Source organism: Rissa tridactyla, chromosome 8 (genome assembly GCF_028500815.1).
Source record: "Rissa tridactyla isolate bRisTri1 chromosome 8, bRisTri1.patW.cur.20221130, whole genome shotgun sequence".
Classification (NCBI taxonomy): domain Eukaryota; kingdom Metazoa; phylum Chordata; class Aves; order Charadriiformes; family Laridae; genus Rissa; species Rissa tridactyla.
Window position 1 is genome coordinate 5,901,757 of NC_071473.1, and position 13,863 is coordinate 5,915,619.

Here is a 13,863-nt window from a genome sequence, read left to right on the forward strand (position 1 = left end):
TTCATGAAAAAAGGCTTGTGTTTCTTGCCAAGCAGAATGGAAACTGAACAGGAGGCATGAGCTGATAAAAATCCCCCAAGCATTAACGCTCTTTGTTATTGCATAATCGTAAACAAAATACAAATTCTCTTTATTCCTTTTCTCAAATACTGAAAGTGTCTTCCCGTCTTTTGCCTAGCTGAGAGCTAAATTGTTTTGCAGTAATGTTAGATATGCAGGCACGGGAGAGCAGGTATAGATGCTGGAGCTTATCGAATTATTCTCAGCACCTGTTCAACTGTAAATTCTCTCCCAGCCAATGCGACCTCTCTGCTTGGGAATGACTGTGAGGTTGTGCAGGTTAACAAGGAGCTAGACTGATTTGTAAAACGGTGATAAAAATGCAGCGTGGAGGAGGCATTCACTGCGCTAACTGCTTAAGCACGATAACACCTCTCACTCCAAACTCCATCCGCTCTTTTCCGTGCTGGTGAGGATGAATTATATTATAACTAATTTCACTGTTTTCAAACAGTTTCACTAGATAAGAGCTTCCCAAAGATGATTCTACTCATACTGTGTTTCAGCTTTTTGTGTTATTAAGCAAGACCTTGATGGATCATGTGCACTTTTTCAAACTCCTCATCTATCAACACAAAGCAAACTAAGCCACTCTATTGGTGAATGTACCGGAGAGGTCTCAAGGTCCGCAGAAGCCTCAAAACGCGAAGGACACCCAGGATCTTAGCTCCGCCTGCCGATGCCATGGAGACAATAATGTCAATGATAGATACAAAGACCAGGACTCCATCCAGGACATTCCAGCTGCTCTGCAGATAGGTGTTCTCCCCAGAGAAAAAGCCAAGAGCTACCACCTGCAGCCAGGAGAAGAGACACATTTAAATCTTCACCCAGATCACAACTATGTGATGTCCTGGTCTTTGCCAGGACTCATTGTGAGCCATGGGATGAAGATGTAGTTACCTTAACCATCATTTCAGCCACAAAGATTGCAGTGAAGATGTAATTAGAAACACTTAGGAATATCCTTTCCTGTAAAACACAGAACAACAAAAAGAGGCAAATTATTTAAAGATGTTGGAAAATAAAAAAATCTTTCATCTTGCAGGGTCTTGCCCTGATAAGACCAAAATCTGGATGCTGCATCAAGGAAGAAAATGACTCAGGTACTCACTGTGCTGTGTGGGTCTATGTCTGGTCGCTCCAGTGCTATAGTGATGCAGTTGAGAAATATGAAGACCAGCACCACATGATCAAACATTTTGTGGGCAATGACCTTCTGGCACATCATTCGGAACCTGAAGAAATGGTAGAGAGAAAAATATCCTTCAGATGTTTGGGTCAGCACCACCCACCCGACACATCCTCAAAAGCCTTCAGCAGCTGTGGCACCAGCATCAGCCCAGGTGGCGAGCTCGTGTCTCCACAAGCTTCAGCTGTTATTATCAATGCAGTACACAAGATGTCAAAACACCTATTATTAATGCTGGTTAAACCACCCATGGAGTGAACCAGGCAACAATTCTGCCCACATATAACAGGAAAAGTTACCTAAAAATCATGAATTGGATTTCTAAAACTCTCAGTGCTTCTGCATCAAAGAGAGATTTTTCTCAAGGGAAGGCTAGCTAGAAACGGAGTATTCCATTACCACAAAAACATGGTGGGCTGGCATTTCACTGGTATTTCTTACCGATTCTGTGGGGAAAACAAGTAGAGGGACCAGTCTTCATGACTCTTGCACCACTGTGGTTTGTAGGGCTCCAGGACTTTACGAATTCGGTAGCAGTAACTCTGGATAGGAAAGAAGAAACACCTTTTCTTCCTCTTTTATTTTCCTGCCTCTTCAACTTTCACAGTCCTTTTGTGAAAGGGGGCAGTACATGGCACTTCATAGTGAGTGTAGGGAGTCACAGCTTTTGGGCAGGCATTGTCACATTTGTCAAACAAAATAGGGAGGGAAAGGGGTGGAAGAAAGGGGCTGCTGTGCAGTGAGATATGAACATAACAAAGCAAGACTTTCTAGGCAGGTATCATTTTGAGATCCAAAGTTGTGTCAAAACCAAAAAGGCCTCAAGTGACCAAAATGTTAAATAGAGAACACTCTTTCTAGGCTTTCAAGCCTTTGAGATGCCAAACAGCTCTCGTGAGCAAAGACATTAGACAGCTTTTGTGTCTACAGCTCAGTTTTGGAGGCATCTTGGGCCAGGGGGACAACCTCAACCAGTCCAAAAACTAGGCAAATGCATGCACCACCCCTTGCAGTTCTGCCTCGTTAGAGACCACTGCAATGTAACAGCCCAACCCACTAGCACCTTTTGGGAAGTGGATGCCCATCCTTTGGATCTGTATGCCCATCGCTTGGATCTGGATTCATTTTGTCTACACCAGCCATTAGGCAGTAACACATTTCAAACCCTGATTTTTAATCAGCCTTCTTGGGGTGGAAAAGCCACTTAATGCATGAGCACCCAATTTCCCCCTTAACTCACATCCTCCATGTCATCCTCATAGTCCATGGCATCCTCTTTGTGGCCGTCGACACGCAAGAAGAACTCGCTGGGGACGTGAACCATCTTGCCGTTGCAGTCTTGGTATTCAGCAGGCAGAACTGCCATGGGGCTGACACTGAGCGAGTGGCGCATGGTGGGCAACTGGAGCAGCTCAGGCAGGTCCAGGGAGCTGCGGCAGTCCAGGGACTCTGCCCGGCGGTGCAACGAGGGCCGGCTGACCGTGCTGGACTTGGCGTCGTCAGAGTCATCGTCTGTGCTGCCTTTCCCCTCCCCGGAGAGCAAGGACTCTCTTTCTCCTGACTGGTTTTTCTTCTTGAGGCTTGGGGCTCTGCCCAAGCTATTCCAGCTTGAGCGTCGGCTTCCCCAGTTGCTGCTGGTGCCCCAGTTGGCACAAGGGGAGCTGCGGAGGCTGGACTGAGAGAGGAGAAAGACATTTGAGGGTTTGTTTGCAGGAGGAAGCCAAAGGATATGGCATTTTGCCCAGACTAGAAGACCCTTCTTGTTGCAAGTCATGTCTTCCCCTTCCCAGCTTTCCTCACTGCTCCGATTTCATCATGCCAATGCCTTGAGATGGGAGCCAAATACCCAGCTAATCCCACAATGAAGGTACTCTTTGAACTACACCTGTAGCACAGCTACCAATCCTCTGTGCTGCATGACTTCCTACTGTCCTGGCAACATTAACCGTGCATAAAGACTTGAACCCAAAGACACTATTGCTGAAGCGGCATTTTCTTTCCTCATGTTCAAGATGTTTCAGCCCACAACTTCCCTGGCTTCCAAAGGGGCTCTGGCACCTGAGTCACCCATGTGTCTTTTGGAAATTGTGACCCTATTTGCATTACTTTCTCTTCAATTTGTTGCATAAGGAGGTGGAACAAATGTTTCTCTTACAGCAAATTTCTGGCAGTGATCAGTGTATCAGTGCACTTTGGCTGGTAGGTAGTTGCCGGGATGAGAGCACTTAAGGTCAGAGCAAAAAAGCTAGAAGGAAAACTCCTTTTCCCTCCATGGCTTCCTCCCAGCACAAAACAAGGCAAACTGCCTTCCTCCTCCTTCTCAGTGTCGGCCAGCTCTCCTCGGACTGCTTCGTCTTCCTTTGGCTGGTGGCACTGATGTGCTTTCAGAGAAAGGATTCATACGATGAACAACTCTCTCCAGCAACTCACAATCCCATGAAACCCCAAGGCAAACAACAGTCATCTCTATTTTCTTTTCAAAAGCATTACCTTGACTAAGCAGCTTACCAAAGGGGATAGTGGCTCTGTCTCTGTGTGAAGTGCCTTCACGGTCCGCTGCCTTGATTTGAACATGATATTGCAGTTACAGAGCAGAGGAATGGGATAGATAAGCAGCAGCAGAAATCCACTTTGTCTATTAACTCTGCTCCCTCTGTTTTCGCAGAGCTGCCCTCTCACTCCCCTGTTGCAGGCAAAATGCAACCAGTTGCCAAAGCAGTCAGCTCCAGCCAGACCTCTGCTCCATGAGCTGTGCCTGGTGGCAATCAGTCAGCTCATACCTTGTTTCTTCTCTTTTCCCTCCAATGGGGCTGCTGTTCTGTAACTGGAGCTCAGCTGCTGTGCTGGTAAGGACAAATCCTTTATTTCCCTTGACACAAGGTGGATCCAAGATGCAACTCTAAAACACTGTGGGGGGAAACAGCCCTCATCCCCACAGGAACACTTGCCAGCTTCTTGAAGACACCAAAAAATGGCCAGTGTGGTTGGCAAAAGATGCCTGCTCCTTCTCAAAGGGGTTTGCTGGAATAACTGCATGAACCTACAACTTGTCTCAGGTTGCATCACTCCAGCAAGATGTCTTGGCATGGACTTCCCATCAGATACTAGGCAGGAAAACACTGAATCCCAGTATGTCACTGTCTCCCCTTTTCATATACTCACTGTCCTTGACTGTCATGTTGTCACTGCCCTCCCCAGCATAGCAAACCGGTTCATTTCTCACTCTTGACTCTGTTCTCCTTCTGCCTTTCCACATACTTCTCACCTCTGTCACCCTCCTTTTTACTTCCCAGCAACACGTGCGTGTGCACACACACACACACACACACACATATATATCACCTGTGCTGCTTGCAGGCACCCGAGAGAGAGCTGTTAGCAATAGGAACCTACCAAGGACTTCTGATCGTAGCTCAAGGGGTCTAGCGAAGCATTACTCCCTCTCCTTGAGTCCACAAAAGTGTGCACTGAATCCATGTGCGGGGAACACTTTGGAGTGGGCATTGGTGTGGCAGCAGTGCGCATGATTATAGGAGGTGGCATGCTTCCCCTGCCCTCCAGGTGTCCATTTGGGGTGACGGCAAGTGAGTACATCTTCATCTCTGGAGAGAAGGGGAGAGAAAATATGAGCTGAATGCTCGGCTACAGCTACAGAAATCACTCTCCAAAATGGACATTGCTCCTTGGGTCTTCTAGGAACTCTGCCAAATGGAGATGAAATGTTGTGGGCAATACGAACACCCCCAGCACGTTGAAAGGCACAAGGCAAACGTCACAACCTTTTAAGAGGCCTTCAGCCCTGCTTGGACTTGGAACTCATTGCCCTCCAAAGAAAGCTTCTTTTGCTCGCTGTTTCTTGGGATTTAGAGAGTAGAGTTACAGTTCTGGGGGACTGGGATACAGTTTCCAGGGAAAGGACATTGAGAACTGGCTAAATTTACCCTAGGAAGTTAATCTCTTCTCCCTGTCACGCAGTCTTGCACGGAGGTTTTTATGCAGTTCTGATGTGCTCCAAGTTCCTTCATGGGGAAGGCACTAAGCAAACATTAGTCATTGTCTTTAGACAGCTGTTCAGGGGACAGGAAATGGAAATTGCTTTTACACATCTACCCATCTAGAAGAATAAACCTCCTGTAATGGAGAAATCTAATGGCACATCTCTGTGGTGACTGCAGAAAGCATCTATTTTAGCCGTATGGGAAGTACAGACTGCAAAAACCGTCTTGACATTGAAGACAAACCAGGCCTAACACCTCCAGCCCTGTGGAGTGCTGTAACACTCAAAACCAAAAGCCTAATTTCAAACACAAAACTAAACTTGAACTAGCTCCCGTTCTATTGGACTTAGTGGGTTCTGGTTTAATAACTGCAGAATCAGTCTTAAGGAGGTGGAAGGATGGGAGCATCTGCGACCAGCAGGGAAGAAGCACAAGGCTGCAGTGAGAAATCCAAGCGAGTGCATTATCCTTGCTATTTTTCTTCCACTAGCTGCTTTTGTAATGCAGTGTGCTTCTCTTGTATCATCTATTTAGTTGCCGGCTTGTGCACAAATACCTGATCTGCACCACTGAAGTCCATGGGAACACTGCCATTCACTTTGAGGAGTGGAAGATCCAGCTCAAAATTTGCTAATCTGCAATACACTCTTGCCAGCGTATCTGTTTACAGACCAACGGCATTGTAATAGAATTGTTAATGTCCTTATGCTGTTTAGTCACCGGTTGGCACCTATGAGGCTTATGGAGGCACACAATTACTCACAGACTTTGACTGATGGCAAGTTCAGCCCTCTTTTCTATTCCTGTATTACCTGAGAAGAGGTGACAATATTTCTTTTTCCTAGAATTCTCTCATTATTTGAAGCTGCTCAGCAAATAGTTGGTGCAAAGCTGGTTCATAGTTGGTGCTGTGGGCTCCTTGCCAACTATTTGCAATGGACATTCATTTGATCGCTTGGTGTTTGGAATTTGTTGCTTATTCTGCAGGCTGAGCAGCTCCATCACCTTGCTGTGATCCAGCTCTGTCTCAGCTTCCCCAACAAATTACTTCTGCCCTTTCCTCAGCTGAATTCCATCTGCTTACCACAATCAATATAATTTCCTTAGCTAAAATGAATCCTGGTTTAGATGCATTTGAAGTAATCCTAAACACGAGCCCAAGCCGAGAATCAAAGTACAGAGGAACTAAAGTGGCTCCTGTTTGCCATCATGCTATTCACTCTGTTAAAATATGTGATCCCTTCCTGTCTCCTACCTGGTTGCAAACTCTACAGAGCGCAGGCTGTCACCTACTATTCCATGTTTATAGCACACTAGTACAATGTGGCCTTACCTCAAATCAATTGCCAGGCCCTCCTGTAACACAAATGAACAGTAACATCTCCATCAATCAAACCTCACCGAAACGCATTTGTGTGAGAAACCAAAAAGAACAGATGAGAACATGATTGATATGAAAAGCTGCTGAGAAACAGTGTGAGAATATTGCTGTCAGCAAACCATTCTGTGGTAATGATACAGAAGAAACGATGAGACATACCTAAATATTTTAGTATAGTTTAAATTAGAAAAACATCTACTTAAAGGAAATATCAATGCTCATTTGGCTTTCCCAGCACTTTTTGCATAGCTGCTCTGTTAACGTAGGTATCAGATTAATTGCCAAATAAAATGGATTCTTCCACTTTCCCCCATAAGTTTCTATGAAAAGATGACCATGGAAGCAGAGTTGTAGCTCTCATTCTTAGCAAAACATAGAGACACAATCCTACCTGTTGCTCGGAGGTCTTTAAGCTTCTCAAAATCATCATCGAAGTTGGCAGATGTTTTGTCCTCATCTGTGTCTGACCTATTGGCATCACCCTGCAGAGATGCGAAGGATAATTAACCGACCCAATTCATTTAAACTTTAGCACAAAGGCCATTTGGATTACTTAGCAGCTCAGAGATACTTCAGCTCCCCATGGTTAGTTTAAGTGTGGCCCCAAAACTTGGAGGGCAGAACGCCAAATTCCCTCTGATGCTGCCCTGGGGAATGACCCCAGCTAATTCCCTCTTCCTTGTTTTGATTCATTTTTGTACTTGGATGGAAAGGATGATGTTGTGACTGTGACTACTATTCCTGCAATGTCGTTGTGTTTCCTACACTGTGCCCAGCCTCACTGAACAGTGTATCCCAGGGGAGGATGCAAAAGTGCAGCTGTAATCAGAGGACTGACTGAGAAAAATTAGCATTGTGGGGTTCCATATTTGCACTCTCCATGATCCCAGCTGAAAGCACTTCGGTTTTGATGTCAAAGGATGTTGAAGGGTTTTTCTTCTTTATTTGACAGCACTGTAAATTTGACTTAGATCTGAAAACCCAGCCCTGATTTGCTTTCTTCACGCCGGTTGGTAATTGAGATTGTATGGGGAAATCTCTTGGCAACATTGAAGCTGAGGCAGAAGGGAATGAGGCCAGCTTGCCTAGCAGCACAGCATCATCTCCGGACAGAGAACAGCCAACCACCCTCAGACTGGCTTTCCTCCTGGAAGTCCAGTTATTTTTCCCTCTGCTACCAAAAATGATCAGCCTAAATAATGTACAAGCCTGGGACAGAAGAGCTACTGTCAGGTTCTCCTCTGCTGGGGGAGGTCTGCAGAGGACAGATTCCAGCAGGCTGTCGGCGTGACTCGGGCTTGATCCATCAAGATTGCAGAAAAGCCGTGCAAATTGGTAGCAAATGGTTGGATTAAAGCAGCTGATCCCAGAAAAAGGAGCACAGTTCCTTAACTGATGCCTGAACAAATCACCGTGGTTTCTAGAGACATGGTGCTGAAGCGGCAGTGAACTTAATTTCATCTGTGATGTATTGCTAACTGGCACAGACAGAATGACTGAAAGGCTTAAGCTCCCTTATTCATCTTCTCTGTTTTGGAGCAGAAGCACTAGCGCAGAGTAGATGAAAGATTTGCATAATTTTGGAAGGTTTGTCTGCTCTTCCAGAGCAGTTCTTGGGTAGATGTCAAAATGACACGGGAGCAATGTGAGCACAAATATGCAGTTATGGTCCTGTTTGAAGTCTGGCTGCTTGTCCTAAGCACAAACGCACTAAAAATGGGTTTGTGGCCATTTAAGCCTATTCTCTTCTAGGGATACTCCTGCCAAACTTGCGCCACAGACAGATCAGAAGCTGAGATCAAGGAGAGACTGTGTGTTGTGATTCACAGTACAATTTTTAGTGTCCTTGCTGAAATGTTGCTGATGGTTCAGAGCTTAGAGAAGCTCTACTGTGCACCTTCTTAGCTGCACAAGTCTCCCAGGAGTCACTCTCCATCTAAGTAAAAGAAACACCTGAGCAAAGGGAGGAGAAGTGCACCTCAGCCTTTTATAACTGCTAAGAGCATCACCCTGTGAGAGGACAAAGTCAAAGAGGTCAAAACAAGAATTTCTGCCATATTCCCAACACACCAACAGAACCAGGAATGACAAAAGAAAACTCAGCTCCACCGATACTTCTTCCTGAGAGTAGTCCAAGGGGACTTTAAACATCTTTGGTTTACAACCAGAGCTAAGTTATGCATTTATAAGTGCAAGGCTTGAATCGAGCCCTGGTAGCCGAAACGGAGCCCTGAGAAGAGTTTTCAGTAACACAGCTAATACCTCACTATGAGACAACTGACAAGACCATAGGCTTAATGTCAGGATTTATAATAAATGGAAGTGGAGAGCAAAACGTGCCCTGCAAATGTCATGTCTGTGGTTGCCGGCCTTTTCTGAGGCAGCACTGAGTGAATAATACAAGCTTTGAAAACTACCCCTTACACACATTTAAATCATGGTCCGTAACAGCTCCAAAAGGAGCCATTAAGTCAGCAAGAAAATGACAGCCATTCGGCTGGGTCTGTAATCATGCACTCAGAGAGTATTGCATGAGGCTGCCCACTTCTGGCTTCACATGAGCAGGTGATTCGACCTCCAAGAGGGCAGGTAAGGACCGGGATTGGTACCATACAAAGGTACCTGCAAGATGCCAGGTTGTCGAGTGGAGAAAACTTTCTTCTGCCTTAAAGCAATCAGTAACAAAGGATGCACACTGCTGTACAAGGGCTCTCTGTGCCTAAATGCAAGATTGCTTGAGCGGGAGCAGTTTCCAGTCAGTCAGGTGACACATGCTCGTTATCATCCCTTTGGGTTTCCCTGGCATGTCCTCTTTTTCCACTGGTTGGTGAAATCAGGATATCTGACACATCTGGCCACTGAATCCTCTGAGCTACCGTATGGCCAACTGTATTGGTTGCTCCTGCATTCAATTCAGGAAAATCTATTACTTCAGCACAGATTCTTTTCTGCTATGGGCTGTGTCATTTTCTATCAGAATTGAGGTCTAGCACAACCGCTCTGGGTACAGCTACAATTCTGCCAAAGGAAAATTCCTTCTGGGTTGGAAGACAGCAGCTACTGCAAAGCCTGTAGAAATACTGGCAATGCCTTTGCTTTGGTCTTACTAGGTTAGCGGCTAAAATGTCCAACAGCAGGTAGGTTGCACTAGAACAGGAATATGGCAAAGGTGTTACAGTATCCAGAGCAAAGCCAGGAGATGCCCAGATTGCTGACGCTGAGAAAACTACATGAATTTAGAAATAAAGTGTCAGCATGAGGTCTGGTCACTGAGACATGGAGGACAGGCTAGTTCTTAGAAAAGGACCTTCTTGGTCAGCTGTGCTGGATCTTCAGAGCATGCATCTGACATCAAGATGCCCACTAATGCAGTGCTGAGCTGTTCATTTTGGAAGCAAGAGCTGGACTACTTGTGTCTTCTCTGTGTGTGCAGGTGGCACTCATCACCCTCAGCATCCATGAAATAGCCCTAAGCAACGTAGATCAGGGTTGGTTTTTTCCAAACTGGGGCTTGGCTCCTGTTGTTTCAATTAATTTTCCTCTGCTAGTGCTGCGAGGAAGCTAGGAGGGATGTTTTAATAATGAATCTACGCCGACATGCTTGAAAGACCTAAATGTGGCTGTGCTGGCTTGGGAGAAGGGAATTTTTGGTCCATGAATATTTCAATGATATTCCATGGTCAGTGGTTTGTCTAAGAGTGATCTAAACACATAAACACAGCAAATGAGAGCATGATACCATTTCTGGAGAAAAAATGAAAAGTAAAAAAAACCAAACCAACTATAAAAATAATTTCTTTCTCCTCTTTCCCTTGGGAGCTAGGGCGGTGAAAACTGAAGCCATTCTCTCATTTTCTTTCTGAAGTCTGTGTGTAACTGAAGCCAATCCAGCACTAAGCAAACTTTTCCTTCTTGATGGTTGCAGAAATAAAAAATGTAATAATTAAAAAATCCCAAAGTGCGAGGTAAGACCTTTCAATGCCACTATTCTTAGCTTTAACTGGGACTGGATGATTTTTGGTAAGTCTCAAAATCATTTCCATTTGCACTAGGACTTCAAAAAAAAGTAATTTTTTTCTGGATAATACATATGTGCACATACATCGTTATATTTATAACTGAAACAGATCATCCTCACTTAAAATCTCCCCCAAATCGCCTTGCTGTGATCTGAAAGGAAGATGGAGAAGAGCAGGATAGGGCAGGGGATGGGGGGTTTCACACTCTCGGGATGCTGAAAGCAGATCTGGAGCAGACTTGCCAAGGGGGAGGAAGACTTGGGAGGATGCAGGGGCCCCCGACTCACACCAGTACTATACCACTTACACCAGTGTAGCCAGCTGCTCTGAATCATGTGGCACAGGACTGCCTGCACAGCTGCTAAGGTTTCTGCCTAGTTCCAATCAGGACATCGCATATCACTTTTGACTGAGAAATAAAATAATTTCTCTAATCCTTTCCATGTGAGATGAGATGCCTGCAGTTCATCATAAATTCCCTGCTTGTTGACCTGATAGAGACATTATTTTCAGGTGTAAGTAAAAATCTCTTTAGCATTCACATGTCCTACACCATCCTAAGTATCTCAAAATTTAATGTTTGTAACCTTGCAACACAGCTTTTGAACAGCTGTGCTACTAGCCTCAAATAACACATAAGGGACAGAGTCACAAGGAAAGGCCTGGACCGAGAGCCAGTTGACATCCTACCTGGTCCCCACCACTACTGTTGGCTAGATACATTGAAGGCCTAAGGCCCACCATAAAGACATGCAAAACATGGGACGTATGGGAGATTAAGTGAGTTAAATCCATCCTTGATTACTTCCTCTAGGTCATACAAGAGACCCTATAGCAGATCAACCAAAGTGTTGGTCTCCCAAGTCTCATGCCAAGTCCAGTGGGCCTTATTTACAAAGACAGATTCAGAAGAGTGTCTCATGCCCAACCCAGCTCATCTACACCCCCTTAAGTTTAAATTTAGGGCTGCTTGCATGGCTAGATGTTTGCACTGATGTGGATTCATCCCTCCACTCTTGCTTCTCAGTTTTCTCCCTCCCTCTGCTCAGATATCTTACCTCAGCCTGGAAGCCTTCTACCAGAATGGCAACAAGAAGATTGAAGAGCACATAATTGCCGAAGGTCATCAGGGCCACAAAGTAGAGTGCTGCCCATGAGGATGTAGATGCCATCCCATTGTACAGGACCACATTCCAGTCTTCTTGAGTCAGTATCTGCAGAGACGTGAAGGGGAAGACTCTATTACTCCACTCCTGTCATGCCCAGCAGTTGCATTCAAATACGGACTCATCCATTTCTTCCTCTCCTTTTGACCTTTTCTGAGCATAATCATTAGCAGGTCTCATGAGATGAGACAGCAAAACATTCCTTTATTTAGATCTTTGCACGCAAGAGCTCTCTCCTGGCCAAACCTCCCCTGTCTGCAGGAGGATCTAGCACACCGCTGCCCATAGAGATGACTAGTTCAGATCCTAGACATGGTAACGTAAAGGAGTCCTGTTATTTGGTGGCAGTATTGCCTCCTTTGATAACCATCAGAAGATAACAGACCTGAGGCCAGAGCTGTTTTCTCCTTCCGGGTTGCTCTCTATGAGGCATCTGGAACTGAAGGAAAGGGTAGGGGACATGATAGTTGGTGAGATAAATGACATGGGGTGGCTCAAGAAACTCAGGGAAGCAAAGCGGTTTCCATCAGGGAAAAGCACTGACAAGTTGGGCAAAAAAATACGCATCTTTGCAAGGCCTTGCTCCACGGGACCTTCCTCAGGGACTCCCACTCTCCTAGCTTTCCTGGAGCTCAAAAATCCAGGGGTCTATGAAAAATCAGTGACGGATTCATGCTGTCCATTAATTAATGCTTACAATGAAAATGGCCTCTAACCCCCTTGAAAACAAAGTAGCTTTGGGCATAGGAATGCAGTCAGCTGCACTGAGTCATGCCACTCATTAACCTTCATGGGATGCAGGGCTGAGCCCTTGTGCTCCGTGCCAACTCTATTTCCCAAGGGATCGTCACAATAAATACAGAAATCTGTACTTACGTTGGTAACAGAAAAATATTAACCTGTGAGATTAATGCTGATTTCTCCTTGTTCCTCTGTAAGAAGGCAAGCTTTGAAAGAAGTTCTTCACGGTGAAGACTCTAGACTGGTCTGTACCTTGAACGATACTGCGGTGAACACCTACTCTACACTAGAAACTTAGCTTAACATTGTTTACGCTGTACTCCGCTTGGAGTCTAAGGACCGAGCTTTTAAACAGAAAAGACTAATCTTTATATTTAGAATGCCCTGGAAATAGCAGCTTATTGCTCCATTGTGCAATATGCCAGTAATTTCAAGCACATAACAGATCTCGTCTACAAAGGAAACACAACTTTTTATATGAAGACTTTCTCAGCAACTCCAGCTCTGATTTGCAACAGTATTTGTCACTCCCAGTTAAATGAAATTATTTGCAAAGTGCATTTTTGGGACAGTGAAGGCATGTAAGGAGACAGAGATCTACGGAATAGGAACAGGATGGGACAGTAGACTGTGGGTCTTGATCTTACTGACTATATGAAAGGAAAATAAGGGTGCATTTCCAGGCCGCCTTAGACTTTACTGTTACTGACAACATATATGCACTGTGGATTGCTTCTCTATCACGGCTTAGAGAAACCAGCTAACTCAGAAACACAATCACTTTGCCCTAATAACTCTACAGTGCTGTTTCAGTCCAAATTTGACACCTACTGGAATAGTTTTTTTAAAAAAAGTGAAATAACTTGTCCAGGTGGACTACATGACAACTTCCCAGAGGGTCCAGAACTTACCTGAAATACGGTCACAATGGCCCAAAGTAAGGAATCAAAATTCTTTCTATCTGGAACTGTGTCTCCCGTATCGGTTTTCAGGCTGAACTTGCATCCAAAAAGATGCATGCCGAGAATGCTAGAATGGGAAAGAAGGGAGATGGAAGAAACATTATTGTGTGAAATACAGTTGCAGGGAGGATTGCAGTGATTTTTGGGACACTTTTTCCTCCCAGTGTTTTGTGTGCCACTGTTATCTCCCAGGACAAAGAGCTCCGCTCTACCACAGCCATGGTCACCGATCAAACCCTGCCATTTGGTTCTTCCGTGTCATGTTTCATTACAATTGTTTACACTGAAGTCAAAACAGGGATGTCCTTTGTCTAGGAAATACCAAACCATATCGCCAGCTCGCT

General features: G+C 45.0%; 1 protein-coding gene across 3 annotated transcripts in view; it reads right to left on the minus strand.

Moving 5' to 3' along the window:
- The window catches only part of CACNA1H (calcium voltage-gated channel subunit alpha1 H), a 252,900-nt gene that overhangs the window by 39,081 nt on the left and 199,956 nt on the right, over nt 1-13,863 (minus strand). For all 3 annotated transcript variants that reach the window (XM_054211965.1, XM_054211964.1, XM_054211963.1), the window contains exons 13-21: nt 13,469-13,586; nt 11,709-11,864; nt 7,023-7,113; nt 4,646-4,854; nt 2,493-2,927; nt 1,694-1,794; nt 1,175-1,298; nt 964-1,032; nt 670-854 (exon numbers count right to left, since the gene is read on the minus strand). In XM_054211965.1, coding sequence (XP_054067940.1) covers nt 670-854; nt 964-1,032; nt 1,175-1,298; nt 1,694-1,794; nt 2,493-2,927; nt 4,646-4,854; nt 7,023-7,113; nt 11,709-11,864; nt 13,469-13,586 — 1,488 coding nt within the window. The remainder of the gene's footprint in view (nt 1-669; nt 855-963; nt 1,033-1,174; nt 1,299-1,693; nt 1,795-2,492; nt 2,928-4,645; nt 4,855-7,022; nt 7,114-11,708; nt 11,865-13,468; nt 13,587-13,863) is intronic.